Here is a 20,263-nt window from a genome sequence, read left to right on the forward strand (position 1 = left end):
GATTATATATGGCATGTATATACTTTTTTAAAAATACCATTTGCAGTGCTCTTACAACAAATTCCAAAAGAATGAGAATTATATAGGATGTTTGTTTCAACGTTTCTCAGACCCTTGCAATTGTTCACTAACATGGAAATGAATTTTACAAGTGCCATATATATAAATATTTTGAATCTGTGCTTTTAGCAGAGTTCTTTTTTTTACTCTCATGTCTTGAATTATAGTGCTTCCCGCATTTTATAGACAGGGACTTTCAATTGAATGTTGACTGTACGTTTCTGATTGTTTTGTCAATTCCCATAGTTAACCAGAATTTACACCTGCCAGGAGTAGAAAAATGACTGTATTAAATAAACTCCTCCGTAGACTTTTTGGAAAATGTTGAATGTAGACTGGGTAGAAGAGAAATTGTGGTGGTGAGTGGGAAGGATTGATCTTTGTTTTAAACTTCTTTTTATAAAGTCTCTTAATAGCAGTGAAGGTATTTTTAATTGTTATTGGAAACATACCGAAATCCATAGTGTGATGCTCAATTTTCTGTCTTTAGAAGGGACTCTTTATTTTTCTTCTTAGTTACTATTTATATTGAGTAGTGTGATGGGGAGGAAATTAAAATAGAATTAAAATGGCTCCAAAGTAGCGTCATTCATAGAGATTGTGAAGTCTACTTTATTAAATACCAGTGATAAAGTTAATTATCAGCTGCTTGTTGAGATATTGAACACTTTTAATTAAAACTAGTTTACAGGTTTTAGCAATTTTCTACAATTATTTCCACCACATCCTTCTCAGTTGATTCGGAATATGCTACATTTTACCCAACTTAATAACCTTCCTTCTTTTGCCTTCTTCCTCATTGACCCAGTTTGGCAGAAAAGGGTCCTTTAAAACAAAATGATCTCATTTACAGTAGATGCATTAAAAAAAAATAAAAAAAAAAATAGAAAGATAAATACTTTTACAGGGTTTTTCCTCTTTGTTAGTTCATCGTCTCTCCGTGGTCTTTGGTCCAAACCTCAGCTTTAGCAGATTTGAGGGAATTATCTCGGTAACATTCTGCAGTTTGAAGCCGTTTGATGCAGTTAAAGATACAGCTATGCTGCAGTTATGCAGATGCATGCAACAGTTGACTTTTTTCATTAATTGTGGACCCGTACATGCCACTCCTCGCTTAGTCATGCCATTAATATGCATACGCTTTCAAATACTTTGAACAGTGTATTCTTTGATGGTACCTGGTTTGCTGGGAAGCTATCTGGGTTGGCTTTATCGAGTTTGACCTCTCTCTCTGTATTGTTGAAGCTACGACTCACGTGAGATGCATTGCTTTGGCTATGTTTTTTTATGTTGTATCCTGTGTGATCAAGAGCCACTGAGACTTATATTTCAAAGACCACAAAAAAGGAGACTCACTATAATAGCATCAGTAATCATTTAAAGCCAGTTCCTGCAATTCTAACTCAAATGAGTTCTGTTTACTGCTTGCGTAAATGTGGGTTGCAAAATCAGCCCTTACCCTGTATGGCTTTGTTGGGGAGGGTTATGTTTTTTTAGAATAGACCTATTAGCCCATGATTATAGCAATGGAAGAGTCCCTGTTCAGCCATCATGTGTGCTGTATGCATTTTGGGTGGGATTTTCAAAAGTGCCGAAGGCAGTTAGGAGCACAAGACTAATTGTAAATGGGACTTGTTCTTCTGACTCCCTTAAACTCTTTAAAAGCTCTTACCCTTTAATTGTGCACATAATTTGAGAGAGCAGTATCACTGGCTATGTGGTTGTTTAGTTGTGCATTTCTGAGACCTTTCCACTTAGGTACTGGGGCTTAAAAATCCCACAAAATGGGTAGGAAACAAGTAGCGAGGAGTGTAATATAATGTAAGTTACCTGGGCCTTATTCATACTTCACAAAATCGAATAAGAAGAATTATATAAACAGGAAGCCAGATTCTGATCTCAGGTGAGCTGGTGCAAATCCAAAGCAACTGCACTGAGGTCAATAGTGTTACTCCAAATTTTCATCAGTGTATTTGAGATTAGGATCTAGCCTACAGTGTGTTAATATAAGCCCTGATCCTGCAAACATGTATGTACTTAACATGGGCACGAGTGTTGTCCCATTGAAGTCACTACCCAAGTGCTTAAACCAAAGAATGTGGAAATGTAGCAGGATTGGGATAGTACGTTGGAGTCAATTAGGCAATAGGCCTTATCCTGCAGTCTCTTCACACTCTAAAATCCCATGGGTTTCAGTTGAAGTTTTGGTTGCGCAGGATGCAGGACTGAGCCCTCATGCTTGTACATCATGTTGAATGTATAAAGCATGTTATAAATGCAATACTTTAATGTATATAGTTTACCTTTAAATTTTCATTGAAAAATATGAGATGAAATAATACATCAACACTCCATTTGCAGAAAACAAATTTGGTGCATTTTGAAGGGCAACATCCTGAATTAGGAAAATTAACCTTATAGAGATGTTTTCCCCTAACAGCATCCTAACGGATCCCATTAACTTATGGGCCCAAATTCCTCATTGATGTAACCCTACTGCAATGAATTGTAATTGATGTGAATACTTAATCTGGCCTGTTTTGACTGTTAGGTGGGGAAAAAAATAGCTCAGAGTCTACAATGCACATATTGGGCCAAATTCTCCAATCACTAACAGCAGTGCAACTCTGCTGAATTTGAATGGTGTTGCATGGGAGTAACTGAGGGCAGAGCTTGTGCCACTCAACTTTTCTTCCGACTATGAAAGGTTAAGTGTTCCATATGAACACATTCAAAATTGTGCATGTATTATAAATTAAACATGATGTGGATGGCATACACGTGTGCATTTCCCATGAACACTGCATAGGCAGAGTTGTAGAGAGGAGTTGACAAGAGGAAAAGAAATCATGTGAATGTCTGCATACACAGGATTTGACTAGATGGCAACCTGTACAATTTCTGTGTATGTGTGTGTGTGTATAAATTAATTGTTTTCTTATTTAAAGCATCACTTTGCGTAAAACAGGACCAATATAGAACTTCCATTTTAGTGTGTGTTTCTCTAGGATTAATAATGTCACGACCCAAAGATTTACATCATTTTGCTTTCCAAAGCTTTATAATTAATTTTTGCAATCAAGTCTCTAGATTATTAAGAGGAAAATATATTGGTTTGAATTCAATTTCTAAGGAGATTTGAAGAAACGATATAATATTTTAAAGGGAGCTTTGTAGATATTTTCTGTAATGGCCCAAGCACTTAAATCCATATTTAGGCACCTAAATAAAAGAGGCCAGAATTTCCAGAGATGCTGAGCACCTGCAGCTCCCATTGAAGTTAATGGCTCCTTTTCTGGGTGCCTAAATGTGAACTTAGGTGTCTAACTTTAGGCACTGACGTTTAAAAATGTTGGCTTACATTCACTGTTGGCATAAGCAGGGGCAACTGTGTAGAAGGCAGTGAAATTGCACACACTCATGCCTATAGTGAATTTGGCCCAAAGAGTTTAAAATTATTATGAAAATTTGCAAAGGGTTGGTTGTTAATGTTTCTCCTTTTACTAAATAATAGTACTTTCCCCCAATGTCTCATGCCATATACACTTCTGCAGAAATCCTTTTGTGTTCACCTGTGATAACATTCAAAATCCAGTCTTAAATCGAAACTTTGGTGGGGGGAATCCTAGTGTCCTTACTCCGGGCTATATCCTGCTCCCCTTGAAGTCTATAGCAAAGCTCCCATTGATTTCAATGGAAGCAAGATCAGGTCATCAGTTCTTACTTAGGCATATACCCATGTAAAAGTCACTAGAACAGGTAGTGCTCTCATTACACAAAAATCTGGCCCAGTGGGAGATTATGCCTAGGTAAGGATTTAAAAACCTTTGTACCAGTTCAGGGTTACAAAAAACATATTGTCCCAGCACTTAGATATGGGTCCAGTCATGCGTCCCTGGCAAACCTAAAACTTGCGCTGGAATTGGTTGGGATTTCACTGGTACCTACAATCTGAAGACACTAGCATTACACTATTATTTCCCCCTTCAAATTAGGTATCACCTGCTTTAATTTAATGAATTTAAATATTATTGAATGATCAATGCTGTGGGTGCTGAACGCACGTAAGACTAGCTCTGAGTTCCAAAAGACCATTTAAAAAAAAGACATTCCCTCCTCTTTCCCAACCAAACTAAGAAATTGCCCAGCCACTCATCCCAAAATCCTAATCAATCTCTTGTCCCCCCGAAAAAGCCCAGAGAAAGAGGTGAGCCTGAGAGAATGTACTGAAGGTCAGCAAATCTAGGCTTTCCCAGACCCAGGAGAGGTGTTTTGCAGTGTGGAGGATCTCTCCTCAAGAACACCCAGCCACCAGTCCTCTCCTATCTAAACCAGGGGACCTCCCCATTTAGAAATTGGGAAACCTTTGCAAATTTAACTCCACATCTGACTCCAGCTAAAAGGCAAAAAGGAGCATGCTTTCAGAGAATAGGAATGATTCAGTACTTGGTATGCTGCAGAAACGGGGTTGTATGGTTTGTCATGTTAAAGGTGGGTAATTATGGGAATAATAAAATAGAAACTTTCATATTTAAATATCCTTTTCTGCGGAAGTGACTATCTTTAGTGGATTTATTGAGGAAGAAGAGACCCCCCATATTTTACTTTGTCTTCTCTGCAGCCCTGGAAATAGAGCTTGAAGTATTTTCTAATTATTCTAGAGACACTGTTTAATTAATGTATAGGATTCCCTTTCGTTGTATATTTTCTTGAGTTTTTGTTTGGCTGGAGTTCACCATGCCACAATGAAACTGTATGTTTATCAAACAGCTGGATGATCATCTAAGGCACCAAGAAATGCACAGGAATGTCTTTTTCTTCATTTGTGTTTAGTGAACCTTACAGGAGAACTAAGGGAATGTGTATATGGAGACTGGGCTTTTGTACAGTCCCACCTGCCAGTACATACCACATTTCCGGTAACTGAACAGGTTACAATTAGAAGATGATGCTGGATTTCCCCTCCCTCATGATAAGTAGTCAGTGGGAAATACAGCCTATCTTTATTAAACAATGGACAAATTGAAATCTCTTCTGTTCCATAGAAGTTGATGTAAATTATTGGGTGGGAGGAAGCTTGTTGTGTTTTGCAAAGCTACAATCTATTTTAGGCAATGATTTTTTACAAATTGTTTTGGCTGGGACTGAAATAAAGCAAAACAAAACGTTCTGGTATGTTTAGTAGCATTATGGCAGTTATGCAGTGGGTGGAATGCCTGGTGGAGGGGACAGACTGAAGGCGTGGTAGCAAAATGCAGAGGGTAAAAGTCTGCTCTTAAATCCACACAGCAGATGTGCACACTGATACTGGGCTCTTCCTTGTGCATAAAGCTTCTATTGACATGAAAGGGAGACTTGCATGTGTCTGAAGAGCAGACTGTTAGATCTGAGGTGCACTGTGTGGGTTCTGAGACAAATGTTGCCTGGGAAGTCCATAAAATTCATTGGAGAATTAAATAGGACTACTGCTGTTACAAGCTTTTCCACTACCATTTATTTGGTATCACGTTACTATCCCCAACATTACTGATGGTTTCTTTCTTTCTTTCTTTCTTTCTTTCTTTCTTTCTTTCTAAAAAGAGATGTTTGAGGATTTGAGAAGAATGGATATTGTACACTTGCCCCAAACATCAGAATAGTGTTATAACTCTTTGTACAGTAACTCAACTGTTTGTACAGTATACTCCTCTGTTTCTAACTCTTTCATGGAAATAGGTTTCCAATTTCCATTGCCACCTTTCTGATTCCAGAAAACTAGATTGGTGGTGGTAGTGCCTTGAATGTAACAACGTCAAAGGAGCCAGATTCTCAGCTGGTGTAAACTGTCATAGTTCCATTGAAGTCAAAGAAGCTATGAAAGTTTACATTAGATGAGGACATGGCCCAAAGCCTTGTAGTAGACAGAGTTTACAGGTTAAAGAACTTTTTTCTCCTAAGGTTACCTGAGTTGCCAGCAACATGCTGAAAGTTCAGTATCAGGTTGTGCTGGGAATACCTGCTCTAGTAAGCCATTTATTATCCAAGGCGCTACCAGATGTCCACCATAGGCACTTGAGACTTCAGACTAGTAGGCTTGTGCTCCAAGTGAAAACCTTAATTTTATTTCTACCCACTAATCCTCAGCGTGCTTCTCCCTGGAGTTTGTGGTCACTCGCAACTTACTCTCAGAACATTATGTGTTGCAACAGAAGGGCAGTAGCTTCCCAGTATTTGTTACCAATCTGAGGAGCCAGCCATCTGTCAGCAAAACAGGAAGGCCTGGGTTCCCTTTGTCTCCTGGGCTTGTTTTGCTATTTTAGGGAGCTTTACTTCTCCCTGTATAGAAGAAAGCTGATGTGGTCTGAAGCAAGGGCTCCTGAAAGAGTGAGGGCCAAAGACTGAAGCTGCTGTTTTGCCCATCTGCCACTGCTTGAGGTGTATTCATTATTAATGGAGGCAGTGGCGGTTGCTGCTCAGATATGCAGCCCTGCCTGGGTAAATGAGACATTCTTCAGCAAATTGCTTCGTTTTTTGATTGCTGATTGTACGCGTGTCACCAAGCTGACTCAAGGTTCATCGATGCATGCTCAGTAAATTAGAAAGAACATAACTATGGATCAACCAAGAGAATGAATTCTGTGCCTACAATGACCCAGGGCCATTTAATTTTCTGCTTAATTTTGTTGCAGTCAGTTTGCATTTTGGGTTATTATGCAGTAGGAAATTAACAATAAATAACAAATTTGGTCCTCCTGTGCTTGTAATGATATTTTTATAAATCTTTGTAATGCTGTTTTTAAAAGGATCAAGGTCTGTGCCAGTCTGATACCCAGGTATGCAGGGAGGAAAATAAAGAGAAAAATACATTATTCTTGCCAGATAATCTCATAGTTAAATAGCAAAGGATTTTTCTTTCCCCCCACCCCACGCTTTTTGTCTTGTTTTTTTGTATTTCACATTAACTTAATGCTCTTCCTCTCTTTCTTAGATTACTTGAGGAAAATGGAAACAGATGAGGCTCAAGATATGTCTCAGGTTTCAGGTGAGATCCTTAAAGAATACATCTACGATGAAAATCTTGAATTCCTGTTAATCTCTGTACCAGAGTGCAGTGTTGTTGTTATTGTCATTATAATTGCTTTGGATCTTTTGTAATGCCAGAGTGGAAAGCAGGACATAATTAATGGTATCACTTAATATCAAACCTAATAGTGCATAGACTTTTTTAAAAGGAACTTTATAAATAACAAAGCCAAGGAAAATATAAGTAGTTTTGCATTAAACCTACAGTAGTATATCCTTGATGCATGGTCAGACTCACATTGGGGGGTATTTTGGGGGGACAGGGGAATGGACAAAAGATTGACTGGTACATGCCGGGTTCAGGACAAGTAAACTTCGGTCATGAGGGGAAAATATTAATGAAAAAAAATTGCTCACCAAGTAGGTTTATGGAATCTCTCCTGCCCCCCTACCCCCAAATCTTTTATAACGCAATTTGGCTTAAGAAATAAAGACTGGGTAGATAAATATCTGGGTAGATAGTAAAAGCCATAGCACCAATGACATTAGACTTTACGGGTCAGAACTCTTTTATTCCAAGGTGTCAACGTATTGAAAGAACCTTTAAGTGTTGCTTGGAAGAGTTAGGCCTCTAAAATTTGCCCTATGAATATCATAGTTAGGATTCTACACGCCCTTGGCTTCTTGTGTTTCTCCCATTGGGAGTTTTATTATTGACTTCATTGGGGATAGAACTGGTCCCTTGGCAAGTCTGAAAATATAATTATCAAGATAATACTATTCTTAATACTATAGTGCTCCATCTCTAGTCTCAAGGAGCCATATAGTTGCCCTCCCCATAGGTTCCCTAATATTTGACAACAGCAATGGCAAATTACTTCCAGTTTTCACTTTTAGTATGCTGTTTAGAACAGGCCACCTTTGTTCATTGAGGCCTCCATCTTGCAGACACTTAAGCAGGTGGTTCACTTTAACGGGCAACTGTCACAGTTAAAATTAAACATGTACATAAGTGTTTGGAGGATCAGTACCTAAAGAACAGCTGTATGTGATCATAAAATGGCCTTGGACCATAGAGATGGTTAGGACATTTTTTCCTGAAAAAAAATTAGATGAAAACTGTAAATATCATTTTCATCTATTTTTGAAGGAAAAATGAAAAAGTAAATTATATATATGCAGAACTAAATTTTGTGAGTGTGTGTATGTGTATATACATATATATATATTCAAAAAGATTTAGAAATCTTTTTGAGTTTTCATCAGAAAAGAAAAAACTTTTTTTTTATATTTTAGATGAAAACGTGATAAGTTTAAAATAAAATGGATGTGTCCCATGGAACGTTCTGTTTTGAGACAGAAAAAAAAGCCATTTTCCATCACACTTTTCAACAGAAAATTTTCAGCTATTCTGTATGGGTTTGTTGATTTCCCCCGAATAATCAAAGATCATCATCATCATCATCATCATTTTTACATTATAACTAAATATATTGAGCATCAAACTTTTATTGCATATTGAAATAATTTAAAACTTGCTATCTGTGTATAGTTTGGCACATACACTGCTCAACAGAAAAAGCAATGGAGCACAGATCCTGTATTCCTTATGTAGACAAAATTATTAGGATCTGTTTAGACTAGAGCTTTTAGTTGTGTTCTAATTCAAATTCAGTGATTCTGTGTGCTGCAGAATACTGTACATGGGTGCCTCATGGGGATTGGGCTCTGCTGGGTTCCAGGGGGGCTGGAGACAGTTGTATCATTCTCTGCCTCTATGGCAGCACATATCCTAGTGGATATCCACACCCAGTGTTATGGTGCTTAAAATAGCATTAACTTGAACTTCACATCTGCTCCCTCTTGCAATGGCTGGCCAGAGGCAGCATCACTCCCATACAAGCTATGCTGCTGTGAGGAGGAGCAGTATGGTGGGCTAGCTCTCTAGGGGATGGGAGGCTGCTTTGACTCATGGGTTAGGAGGCCACACTCTCTGCCTCTTTCCTTGGGGGGAAGATTTGAAGGGAACTCCAGTAGTATTTCTAAGTGAGGGGAATACTTCCAGCTCTCCAAATGCTGAAGGATTGGTACCACTTCTAGTATTTCCGCAGCATCCTTAGGTGACAATAAGTGAGACAATAAGTAAGATTCTTTGGTGGTGATTTTCCTTTCTCAAAAAAAGTGGACTCTGAGGTGAATTTTAGCTCCCTGATATAATCTGCCAACAGCAAATGCCCTGCATAAACCTCCCCACTCTGCTGTGCCAGTGACCCATTGATCTTTGACTCTTGGGCTCTCTTGGAGCAGAGACGATCAGTTCTGCTGAACAGTTAGTTGTGTTGGTGATCAAATGGCCACAGAATAGCTTACACTTGCTTTCATTTGTGATCTGAGCTGTGTGTGCACACGGTATTCCAAAGGCAACAGCCTACTGGATTAACCCCCACAAATACTTGACTGAGCCCTCATTAATACGAGTAAATGTTGGTGGTGACATCATCCACAGGCCAACTGCTGATTCAATAAATCATTTCAATATCTAATTTTTCCATCTGATATGATTGTGTATGTGATGCTGCATACAGTAGCATGGCCTAGTTTTCCTGCCACGAAGAACAGCTTGGAGGGGGGGCAGGGGCAGAATGCTCTCTGGAGCTCACAGGAGCAGTTACATGCTGCTTACACCCCTTTAAGGGGTGCTACTTATTTCCTTCCCATCAGGGGCGGCTGCAGGAGGTCCGCCGGTCCCGCGCCTTCGGCGTACCCACTGCCGAATTGCTGCCGAAACCACGGGACCGGCGGACCTCCTGCAGGCATGCCGCCGAAGGCAGCCTGACTGCTGCCCTCACGGCGACCGGCAGGCCGCCCTCCGCAGCTTGCCGTCCCAGGCATGCACTTGCTGTGCTGGTGCCTGGAGCCACCCCTGCTTGGTTGGTCAGCTCTGCTGGCCAGTAGGCATGGGATGAAGGGAATCATATCCTATTGGGGATGCTGTATGCTTCCAGGGACATAATTGCAGGGCAAGGCTGCTGTAATATGTTGGGGACAAGCTTGGCAGTTGTACAGTTCCAGGACTGAGGGGTCATAACTGCAGCTCTTCTCCTGCACTGTGCCTAGTTCTCCTCAGCCCCACTGTAGAATCTGAGCCAATGGGCTAGATGTGCCACTGCCTTTCGCTTGGTATAGTTATTCATACTTTGTAAAGTAGGTGTAAGAGCCCTGTCAAGTCAGAATGGTAGCACTTGGAAGCCATTTACTTGCATAGCTGTAACGGACACAAGGTGTGTCAGTGGAGAATCAGGCCATCACAGCATAGGGTGACCAGACAGCAAGTGTGAAAAATCGGGACAGAGGGTGGGGGGTAATAGGAGCCTATATAAGAAAAAGCCCCAAATATCAGGACTGTCCCTATAAAATCGGGACATCTGGTCACCCTAACACAGCATAAAATGGGCATAAGTGAGATCAGAGTCAGGCCCTTTGTATTTGCAACACAAATGTTCCCACTTGGAATTCGGTCACTGCTAGTTCCTAAAGGAACCAAAATGCTCTATGATAAGCTCAGAGTTCACCCTTTTTACTCCTGAAAGTGATATTTCATGAGGCAAGCAGTTGCAGTTCTGAAATGAAGAGAGAGCTGACATACATTTAACCAAACAGTATCCGGTGCCCATACAAGAGAATCAGAAAACACAGATAATATCTCACTTAACCAGCAGTGTTTATCCTGCTGTTTTTTTCAGTTCTAGATTGGGTTTAACAGTTGAGGGAGAATGAAAGACCAGTGTGAATGTTTTCACCACTATCACACAAAGATCTCCCCAAGGAACCACTATTTGTAGTTCTCCACTTTTGCCAGTTGATGAGAAAACAGGGAAAAAGGTTTTGCTTCTGACATGGCAGGCTAGAGCATCAGCTGGTGTAAATCGGCTTAGCTGCATTTAGCTCCAGTCATTGCGTCTGATTCTCTTCTTAAACCAGTGTAAATTGGGAGAAATTTCATCAATCTCAGTGACTTTACACCAGTTTAAAAGTGACATAAGTGAAAGGAGAATTAGGTTCCTAGTCTTCAGTCAAGACAATCTTATTTCTTTCTTCTTGCATTACTGTGTAAGTGACCATAGAGTTACCACTCAAAATAACCCTAAAGCTTCAGAAGCTCTTTTAGCTATTATTAGTTTCTAGAAAAGTAAAGATCCAGTATTTCTAAAAGAAAACATTGACTGTCTTACTTTTAATAATACTGAGTGCTTCTAAAGCACCTTTCTGGCCTGAACCTCGGAGGCGTCAAAAAATTCTGTGGAGATGCTGAGCCAGCTCTGTGCTCGTTGGCTTCATTGGGAGTAAAAAATGCTCAGAACATTCTTGGATTGGTTCCGTAAGTTTCCCAAAACTCCTGTTTGGTAGTCAGTGCTATCATTCCCATGCTACAGATGGAGAAACTGAAGTACAAAGAGGTTGAGGGCTTTCAGTTTGCAAAATAAACAGTCTGCAGGGTTGGGCCCTAATACTACAATTCTCTCACACATGTGTCAGGGGTTAGGCATTTGAGACCCTCTTTGGAGAGCCTAAATATCGATTTGGGTGCCTGATTTTAGGCATCCAAGTTTAAAATTTTTGGCTTAAGTGACTTACCCAAAGTCACCCAATGACTCAGTGGCAAAGTCAGGAATAGAATTCAGATTTCCCAGAAGTCCTGTGCTTTCCCTCTAAAGCTTTTTATAAACAAGGGAATGTTTTAAGGCTGTTTTAAAAAAACAAAATTTACACCTAGATGATAGACTGCCGTGTGTGTGTGTGTGTGTGTGTTTCACACACTTTGAGCAAAACTATGTATAAGGGTGGTAAATGTGTGGGACTTCTATGATTTTGTGACATTTTAAGAAATGGTCCCAGTGCTCACTACTACCTTTACAATTACATCCCTTACATCTGTTGTTATTCTGGACATGCCTGTAAGAAATTAAATGGAGAACTGTTTCTTTTCCCCCTTTCCATTTTTAAATCCATCTGCAAGAAATGTTAGCAAGATTGCATATCTGTAAGATTGCCATGCAGTAGTGAATTTATCAGGGTGTAACAATTTAGATGTAGTTAAGGCATGAAATAAGAATATCATGCTCTGGAATCCAAGAGAAAAAGCTCCACAAACATAGCTATTTTAAAACTATTATTTTTACCCAGTCTTTTCGTATACAAGGATTGTGCTATCATGTGCGGTGGGAAGAAATCCCAAGCTTCTGTGACAAGAGTTATTAAAGCAAAGTTTGCAAAGTGGAGTTTCCTCAAACAAAGTAGTGTGTTCGATCTTCAGCTTGTGCAAATCAGCTCCACTGAAGTCCACCGATTTACACCAGTTGGGTGTCTGGCCCCATTCTTTAGTAAAACTAAACAAGCAGCATCCATCTGGCAAACCTGGTTATTTACAGTAAACTGCCAAAGTGCTTGGCCTTCTCAATTTTTTTTGAATCCCAAAAAGCTTCCTTTAAAGATGTGGAGGTAGGATGCCTAACTTTGGGGAGGAATACAGTTCTGATTTTATTCTTGCTATTCCATGTGGTATGCAGTTACCTATTTAAACTGGTCTTTAGAAACACAAGCCCGATGCTTTTTATAATCGCTCTTCTCCCAAATCTAGAATAAGTATGTGGGCTTTAACTGATGTAATGGAGAGCACAATAGGGCCTTGAAACTTGCAAGTGGCTTTTGATTTATTTATTTTTAAGCCATTTTGGCAAGAAAAATCTAAGATTAGGGAAACTGGTTCTGATTGGGAATGACCCTCGCCCATGAGTTAAATTTCTTCTTCTTCTTCTTTTTTTTAAATAGCTCAAATGTTTAAACCATATTACCCCACTCTGTAAGATGCATCTCAGCTTGGCAAGTTGTGACTTGCCGTGAAAAAGTTGTTGGCAGTTCTTAAGTTCCTTAAAGCCTGTAAAGTAGTGAAGGAAATTACAGGGCTAGCTGCACAAAGGATCTGAGCAAATAATAATCGAAACAACATTTTAATCAGCTTGCTTCCTGCTTTGTTCTTTTTGGCTCTGAGTTCATGCTCCTTCTTTTCCCTTACCCAACCCATCTTCAGCTGGGCATCCACATCTAGTCAGTATTATTTGTCTCTTTATGAAAATATCATAGAAGTTAGAGATGGGAGTTAGAAGTTAGGGTGGAGGGATAGCTCAGTGGTTTGTGTATTGGTCTACTAAACCTAGGGTTTGTGAGTTTAATCCTGGAGAGGGCCACTTAGGAATGTAGGACAAAATCAGTACTTGGTCCTGCTAGTGAAGGTAGGGGGCTAGAATCAATGACCTTTCAGGACTGTTCTAGGAGATAGGATATCTCCATAAATAAATGTGAAAGACATTTTAACCCATGTAGTCTGTCCTCCTGCCAGTGCGGGGATTAGTTCCCACAGTTTATCTTGAAGTTCTTTGTTCACCGTAGTTTTAAATGATTCATCTGATGCTGCTCCTGCTGCTTCCCTTGGGAGACTGTTGTACAATCTGATAAATTCATCAATAAGAAATTGTCAACTTTTTTTTTCCCTTTTAAATTTAATCCCTTTATACCTAGTTATGTAGCCACAAAGTCCTTAGCAGCACTTTCCTTTCTATACCGTCTTCAAATACTTGTAGATGATCTTCATAAAAGGCCCTCAGTAATTAAAGCTGGTAAAGTTAGTGGTGTTATTCCGACATCAGTGAGATCAGAATATAGCCCATTGTCTATCTCATTCTTTATTGTTTGATAAAAGAATCGTCTTTTAATAATGGCAGTCTAAATTAATCTCCTAGATAACTCCATTGGCTACAGTAGAGTGACACCAGGCCTGAATTTGACGCATAGTGTTTAAAGCCATTGTAAGAGGGCCTCTTGGAAGGATAATGCATGCTGTAGTACTAGACAACAGTGTTGAACCCACAGTCAGGACTGGCTCCAGGCACCAGCCCAGCAAGCAGGTGCTTGGGGCAGCCAAGGGGAAGGGGCGGCACGTCGGGCTGTTTGGAGGTGGGTCCCTCTCAGAGGGAAGCAGCTGCTGCCGAATTCCTGCCGAAGAAGAAAGCGGTGCGGTGGAGCTGCCGCCGGAGTGCCGCTGATCGCAATTGCCATCGCGATCTTTTTTTTTTTTTTCTTCCGCTGCTTGGGGCGGCAAAAACCCTGGAGCCAGTCCTGCCCACAGTGAATGAAAATCAACACAGGAAACCTCCCCATTTGTCATAGTGCAGTAATTAGGAGTGGAATTATTTTCTGAAATGTTTTGCATTCGGAACTGAAATGTTACCTTTTTAATTTAAAAAATTGCTATGGAACCTGATTTGTTTATACTGCAAAAAGCTTGTATTCAAGCTATTGGTTTGTTTCACTTTGCCAACGAGAGATCACAAAACACAAAGCAGTACCATGTTGGGTTGTACTTGATTCTGGCAGCTGTGCACTGGCGAGCCAAATCATTCAAGGTGCTGAGTGACAGAAGTCACTGGGAGCTGAGGGAACTAAGCGTCTTGTAGGGTCAAGCCTTTTTAAGCCTGTGTTGTGAGCCAGCCAGTGAGAACTGTGGCTAAGAGTGAAGCCATGCTGTAAGCCAGTGTGGTCAAACTATGGGCCATATCCGGCCTGGCAGACCATTTAATCTGGCCCCACCCCAGAGCCCACACCCCCAGCTGGAGCCCTCACATCCCTCCCCTGTACCCAAATGCCCTGCCCCAGCCCTGATCCCCCTCCCACCCTCTGAACCCCTCGGTCCAAGCCTGGAGCCCCCTCCAGCACCCCAAACCCCTCATCTCCAGCCCCACCCCAGAGCCCTCACCTCCCCTGGACACCAACCCAGAGCCCCCTCCCCCCCCACCGTACCCTGAACTCCTCATTTCTGGTCCCACCCCAGAGCCCGCACCCCTAGCCGGAGGCCTCACCCCATCCCGCACCCCTACCCCCAATTTCGTCAGCATTCCTGGCCCGCCATACAATTTCCATACCCCAGTGTGGCCCTTGGGCCAAAGAGTTTGACCACCCCTTCTGTAGACCCTAGCCATTTGTGAGTAGAGCTTTTAGAGCATTTAGACAATTTGTCAGTAGTTTTGCTGTTCATAGGTGCTAGCACCAGAGCAAAAATCTACTTATATTCATGTAGCATCCAGAGAAAAAAGTAAGTAGTTAGTCTCTTGATGTTCTGGGTAAAGTAAATCTAGCAAGGATGTTCTTCCATGCATATAACTCCCACTGCAGGAGGAGCTTTTCATGCAAGAGGATAGCAGGCTAGGGTCCCTGGTAAGTGTTTTAGCTATTCCACCCAATATTATTAATCTTACATTATTATTTATTCTTCTGTGACTAGGAAAGGAAAGTCCTCCGATAAGTGATGTCCCAGATGATGCAGATGAGCCCATGCCTGTACCAGAAGACCTTTCAACCAGTACAGGAGGACAGCAGAAGAATGACAGAGTTTTGGGTAAGATGGTTGGTCTGCTGTGTTTAGAAATATTAGTCACCATAGTATTAAACAAAATACTGTATAGTTGACTGGTATACTAGGAAGTCTTGAGTCTCTTCATCCCCTTTAGCAGATGGTAATTCAATGAGGTTGTTCAGTGTTTTCCCCCCCAGCCATCACCTAGGGAAATGCAGTCTGCAGGCCAGCAGGCCAGTTCACCCTAAAGGAACTAGAAAGATCCTGCCACTTGTCTAGTTTCTAAAGCATGACTGGTTGCATGCATCTCCCTCAAGGAGATGAAACCCTTCTCATTCTGCATAGGAAACTGTTCTGCTGTAGAGATCAGTAATAGATTATGAAGTGCGTGGTTCCAAGGCAAAATAAAGCTTACTCCAATTTTGTTAACACGTGGAACACTCAGTTTTCTGATCTGAATATTAGCTTGGCCATGAGCACGTTAGCTCTGCACTTGGTGGATTTCTTCAAACATTTCACATTATAGCATATGGTTTGCTCATAACTTGCAAGTTCTTTGGCTATATATGTCCAACCTTTTTACAGACTGCTCTGCAATGACTCTTGCTGTTTTTATTGTGCATACCCTGAAAATCACTTGAATTTCTCTTTCCTGTGTAATCTGCAAAATGGCCAAATCCATTAGTTTACAGCTAATCATGAACCAGAACTGATTTGCAAAGTGCTGATACTTCTTCTTAGGGTAGGTCTACACTTACCCGGTAGTTCGGCGGCGAGGGATCGAACTTCTGGGTTCGACTTATCGCGTCTTGTCTGGACGCGATAAGTCGAACCCGGAAGTGCTCGCCGTCGACTGCGGTACTCCAGCTAGACGAGAGGAGTACCGCAGAGTTGACGGGGGAGCCTGCCTGCCACATGTGGACCGAGGTAAGTTCGAACTAAGGTACTTCGAACTTCAGCTATGTTATTCACGTAGCTGAAGTTGCGTACCTTAGTTTGAATTAGGGGGTTAGTGTAGACCTGGCCTTAGACTAAGAGCTTGTTTGCTTCGCGCTTTAATCCACCCAAGACAGGTGTGAATTCTAATGAGCACTAGTGTGTTGAGCACTAACTGGCCCATGTGAACCCTCCTGGCACGCACTAAAAGTCCTCCACTGTGCATTAATGTAATACTGTTTGGAATGGAGCTATGTTAACCTGCACTAGGGAAGTTTTAGTGCATGCCAACAGAGTTCACAGTTAGTGTGCAACATACTAATGCACACTAGAATTTACACCTGTCTGTTGTGGACTAATGCAGTGTGTAGACAAGCGCAGAGTCATTAACTCACAGTCCAGTGTGAAGGATTGGGTCTGTTGCTGCCTGACACACGTATGTGCCTATATTTACTCTGATAGAGTAAAATATTCAAATATACCTGTGCTGCTGCTTGTCTCCACTAGGGTGACCAACTCAGAAGGAATTTACAGAGCCATAGAATCAACATTTCCTCTGTCTTCCAGATCTGGGATTAATACCAGGAAAGACTGAAATGTCCCTTTTGCTAGGAAAAGGCAATAAATATTAAAATGCCCTCCTTGTCTGTCTGCCAACACTGGGGGTTAGTAAAATTCCATTGATATTTGGATAAACAGAGGTGCCAGAAGAAGGGTTTATTTTATGGTAGCAATTAGAGGCCCCAATAGAGATGGGGCCCCATTGTGCGAGAGGCTGTATAAACAAAAGATTGAGAGGGTCCCTGCCCTGAAGAGTTAATACTCTAAACAGAGAAGACACACAAAGGATGGGAGGGGAAGAGGAGTCACAAAAAGGGGAAATGGCTCACCCAAACTGACCCCGCAGGGCAGGGGCGTAGCATGAATAGAACCACCAGCCCAATACTGCCTTGGGAGTCTTGATTTTGTTCAGCGCTTAAGCAAATATTCTCAAAAGTTGGAGCATAAAATTAGGCTCCTAAAGCCATAATTAGGCACCTAAAATAAGTGGTCTGACTCTTTAAAAAGAAAAAAAAGAGTACAGGTGCTCAGTGTAACCCACACACTTTCAGCTGTGGTGTACTGTCCCATCTAGTGGCACCCAGACCACTGAGAGAGAGAGATTAATCAGTTTGCTCTACAGCCTTAGCAAAGAGCAATATGGCTTTTAGCTCATGAAGTAGAGGCTCATATATTAAGCTCTAGAGGTCCCAGGTTCAGGCCCGCCCACCGACGACTGAGATCTGTCAGTGTTACACTCCGCAGTTTTGAAAATCAGGCCACTTATGAATTTAGGAGTCTAACTTTAGGCACCTGTTTTTGAAAATGTTGGCCTTTATATCTTTGTTAACACGATCAGTGAACGGAACCTATCACTCCCCCACAATAACCTGCCATTACAACATATTCAAATCTTGATTTAAAACCTCCTAATCAAATAACTGGTGAATATAGATAACTTTTAAAATAGCCAATATTTTGATTACATCAAATTTATTTAACCGCACACAGATTATGCAAAATGGGCCATGCTTAAACCCACCTTTGCTGGTGGTGCAATTCTTCTCAGCACGCCTGTAGTGAGATTGCAAAGTAGTACATATCTACAGGGAGTTTTTATAAAACAAACACATTGTTCTTGGGTTTCCCTATACAATGAAATATATCTCTTGTCCTCATAGGATCCCAGTGGTAAAACAGGTCTTCATCATCTTGACTGCAGCATATCTTTCTACAGCTGCTCAAAGACCCTCATGTACCATGCATGGCTACTTGGGTAGCAGGGGTTTCATTTTTGCAAGGAAGAGATGCACTGTCCTATATAACAACAAAGACAATTTGCAATACTGTGCTCTCTGGGCACTATTCATTATAGACACTGAATCCAACACTTATGTTATTTCTCTAGACCCCCAGAGCTGGATTTGCTTTCATCCTTTCTAATAATCTTCTCTCCCGGAGCTAACCCCATAGTTTTTCTTTGAAAATTATATCTTAGTGCTGTCTGGAGTATAATACATGCATCTGCTTGCTACCTTTTTTTAAAAAAAAAGTAAAAATGGGGTTCATAATAAGGGAGAATCTAATTCTGCTTTCATAGTACTTATCAGTGCATGTTTCAGGGTCCCTCCAGCTGAACAGGGAGGCATTTTGTTTATCATTCCATCTTTGTCAGAGTTAAATACATGACTTTCATCTCCCATTAGCAAGGCTTGGCATGCAGCATGCATTTTACGTAGTCAGTGAAATATGGCCTCCAGAGACATTTTGGTTTGATAAGGTGGCTCCCCCATCCAGAAAAAGTTTAATGTCAGTCAAGGTTTAATGATTGCAATAGCAGAGATACTACAATGTTTGGACCATAAAACTTGCTAGACAGCTAGGAGAAGAACCTGTTACCACTGTGACAGTGGCATAGAAGTGTAGAAACTCCTTACATTGCACATTAAAGGAGTCATTGCTACACCTCTATCTATGTATTATCTCTCTATGTATTATCAGAGGTCATAAGTTAAATACCAAGATGACCTTGGAAGGCAATTTAGAGGAAAGGGGGAGATGGTCATGGACAGCAGATTATTGTAACGACCCACAAGTTATATACACATTGCAGTAGAAGGAGAACTTGTGGGCCATGGTAATTTACACAAGATGCATATGAAAAAAGATGACCAGGCACATTTTTCTACTAAAGACTTTCCCATTGTTCTATCTGGTTCTTTAGGCAATGGGAATACCCTGTGCATTCTAGTGCATTTCAGCCTCTGATTATGTTTCTACCATAACCCCTTAGAAGATCAATTCTCTCCTTACCACATGCATGTAGCATTTATTGTTAACCAGAATTGTGGGTGTGTGTAGCTGAAACATAAGCCAACTGGAGATGACAATGGAAATTACTATTTGGTTAAATGGAAGGAATAACTATTGTCCACCATGAACTGGTAACATTAGTTGAGAAATCTTGAAGGGATGACATACCTATCCCTGAGGTTGAAATGTTCCAAATGGACTGCTTGCTTAGTCAGATTAGTAGTTGCACTGAATGAAACGTCTAACCCCATCCTCAGAAAGTCAGTGACCTTTATTCATCCATTTAGCATTTTAAAGGTCAAAAGATCAGAGAACATAAGTTATTTTAGACAGAAGGATAGGCACCTAACTTCCCCTTTGTGCCTTTGAAAATCTCCTCTCCCACCTCCTCCTATGCTAACCTGAGTGTTGAACCTTATGCTGCAGACCTGCTAAAAAGGGAACATACTGAAACTCTTTTCCCTTGACAGGAAGTGCTTGCTGCATAGATTGGCCAATGCTTACTGGCCTGTCCTGTGCACATGTGTGAATGGTAGCACGTGGTTACAAGAACGGGGAGAAAGAACAATAGATCAACAAACATGAGCCTAGGTGCCTGGGAAATGCCCCACATAAGCTCTTCTTTCCTTTGGTGAACACTGTGCAAGTGCTTTCACACGTATACACAATACATTCTTGTTAATATGCCACGATCTCTCAGAGAAGTGAAGGTACAGTTGATTCATAATAGAACAAAATTCACCAGCCAAGATTTTCTTTAGTGACTGGTGATTTTTGAGTGCATCAGTTTTTTTATGTCCAACTTGAATCAGCACGATGGGACCCAGATTTCAAGGTGTTAGTGGTCAGCAATTAATAAAAAAATCAGGCCCCTTTTAACGTGCCTCAAGATGAACACTCAACAATGGAGACAACCAAAATCTCTGTCTGTGAAAACGATAGGCAGCTTGGAAAATACTCTGTGCAGAATTAAACTCATCACTAGCTTCTGAGATGCTAAACCAG

The 20,263-nt window shown here is 41.0% G+C and overlaps 1 protein-coding gene across 10 annotated transcripts in view; it reads left to right on the forward strand.

Moving 5' to 3' along the window:
* IKZF1 (IKAROS family zinc finger 1) overlaps window positions 1–20,263 on the forward strand; it is a 162,804-nt gene that overhangs the window by 72,878 nt on the left and 69,663 nt on the right. For all 10 annotated transcript variants that reach the window (XM_065583927.1, XM_065583925.1, XM_065583923.1 and 7 more), the window contains exons 2-3: window positions 7,028–7,081; window positions 15,398–15,511. In XM_065583927.1, the coding sequence (XP_065439999.1) occupies window positions 7,042–7,081; window positions 15,398–15,511 (154 nt within the window). In that variant the 5' untranslated portion in view covers window positions 7,028–7,041. The remainder of the gene's footprint in view (window positions 1–7,027; window positions 7,082–15,397; window positions 15,512–20,263) is intronic.

This window comes from Chrysemys picta, chromosome 2 (genome assembly GCF_011386835.1).
Source record: "Chrysemys picta bellii isolate R12L10 chromosome 2, ASM1138683v2, whole genome shotgun sequence".
Lineage (NCBI taxonomy): Eukaryota > Metazoa > Chordata > Testudines > Emydidae > Chrysemys > Chrysemys picta.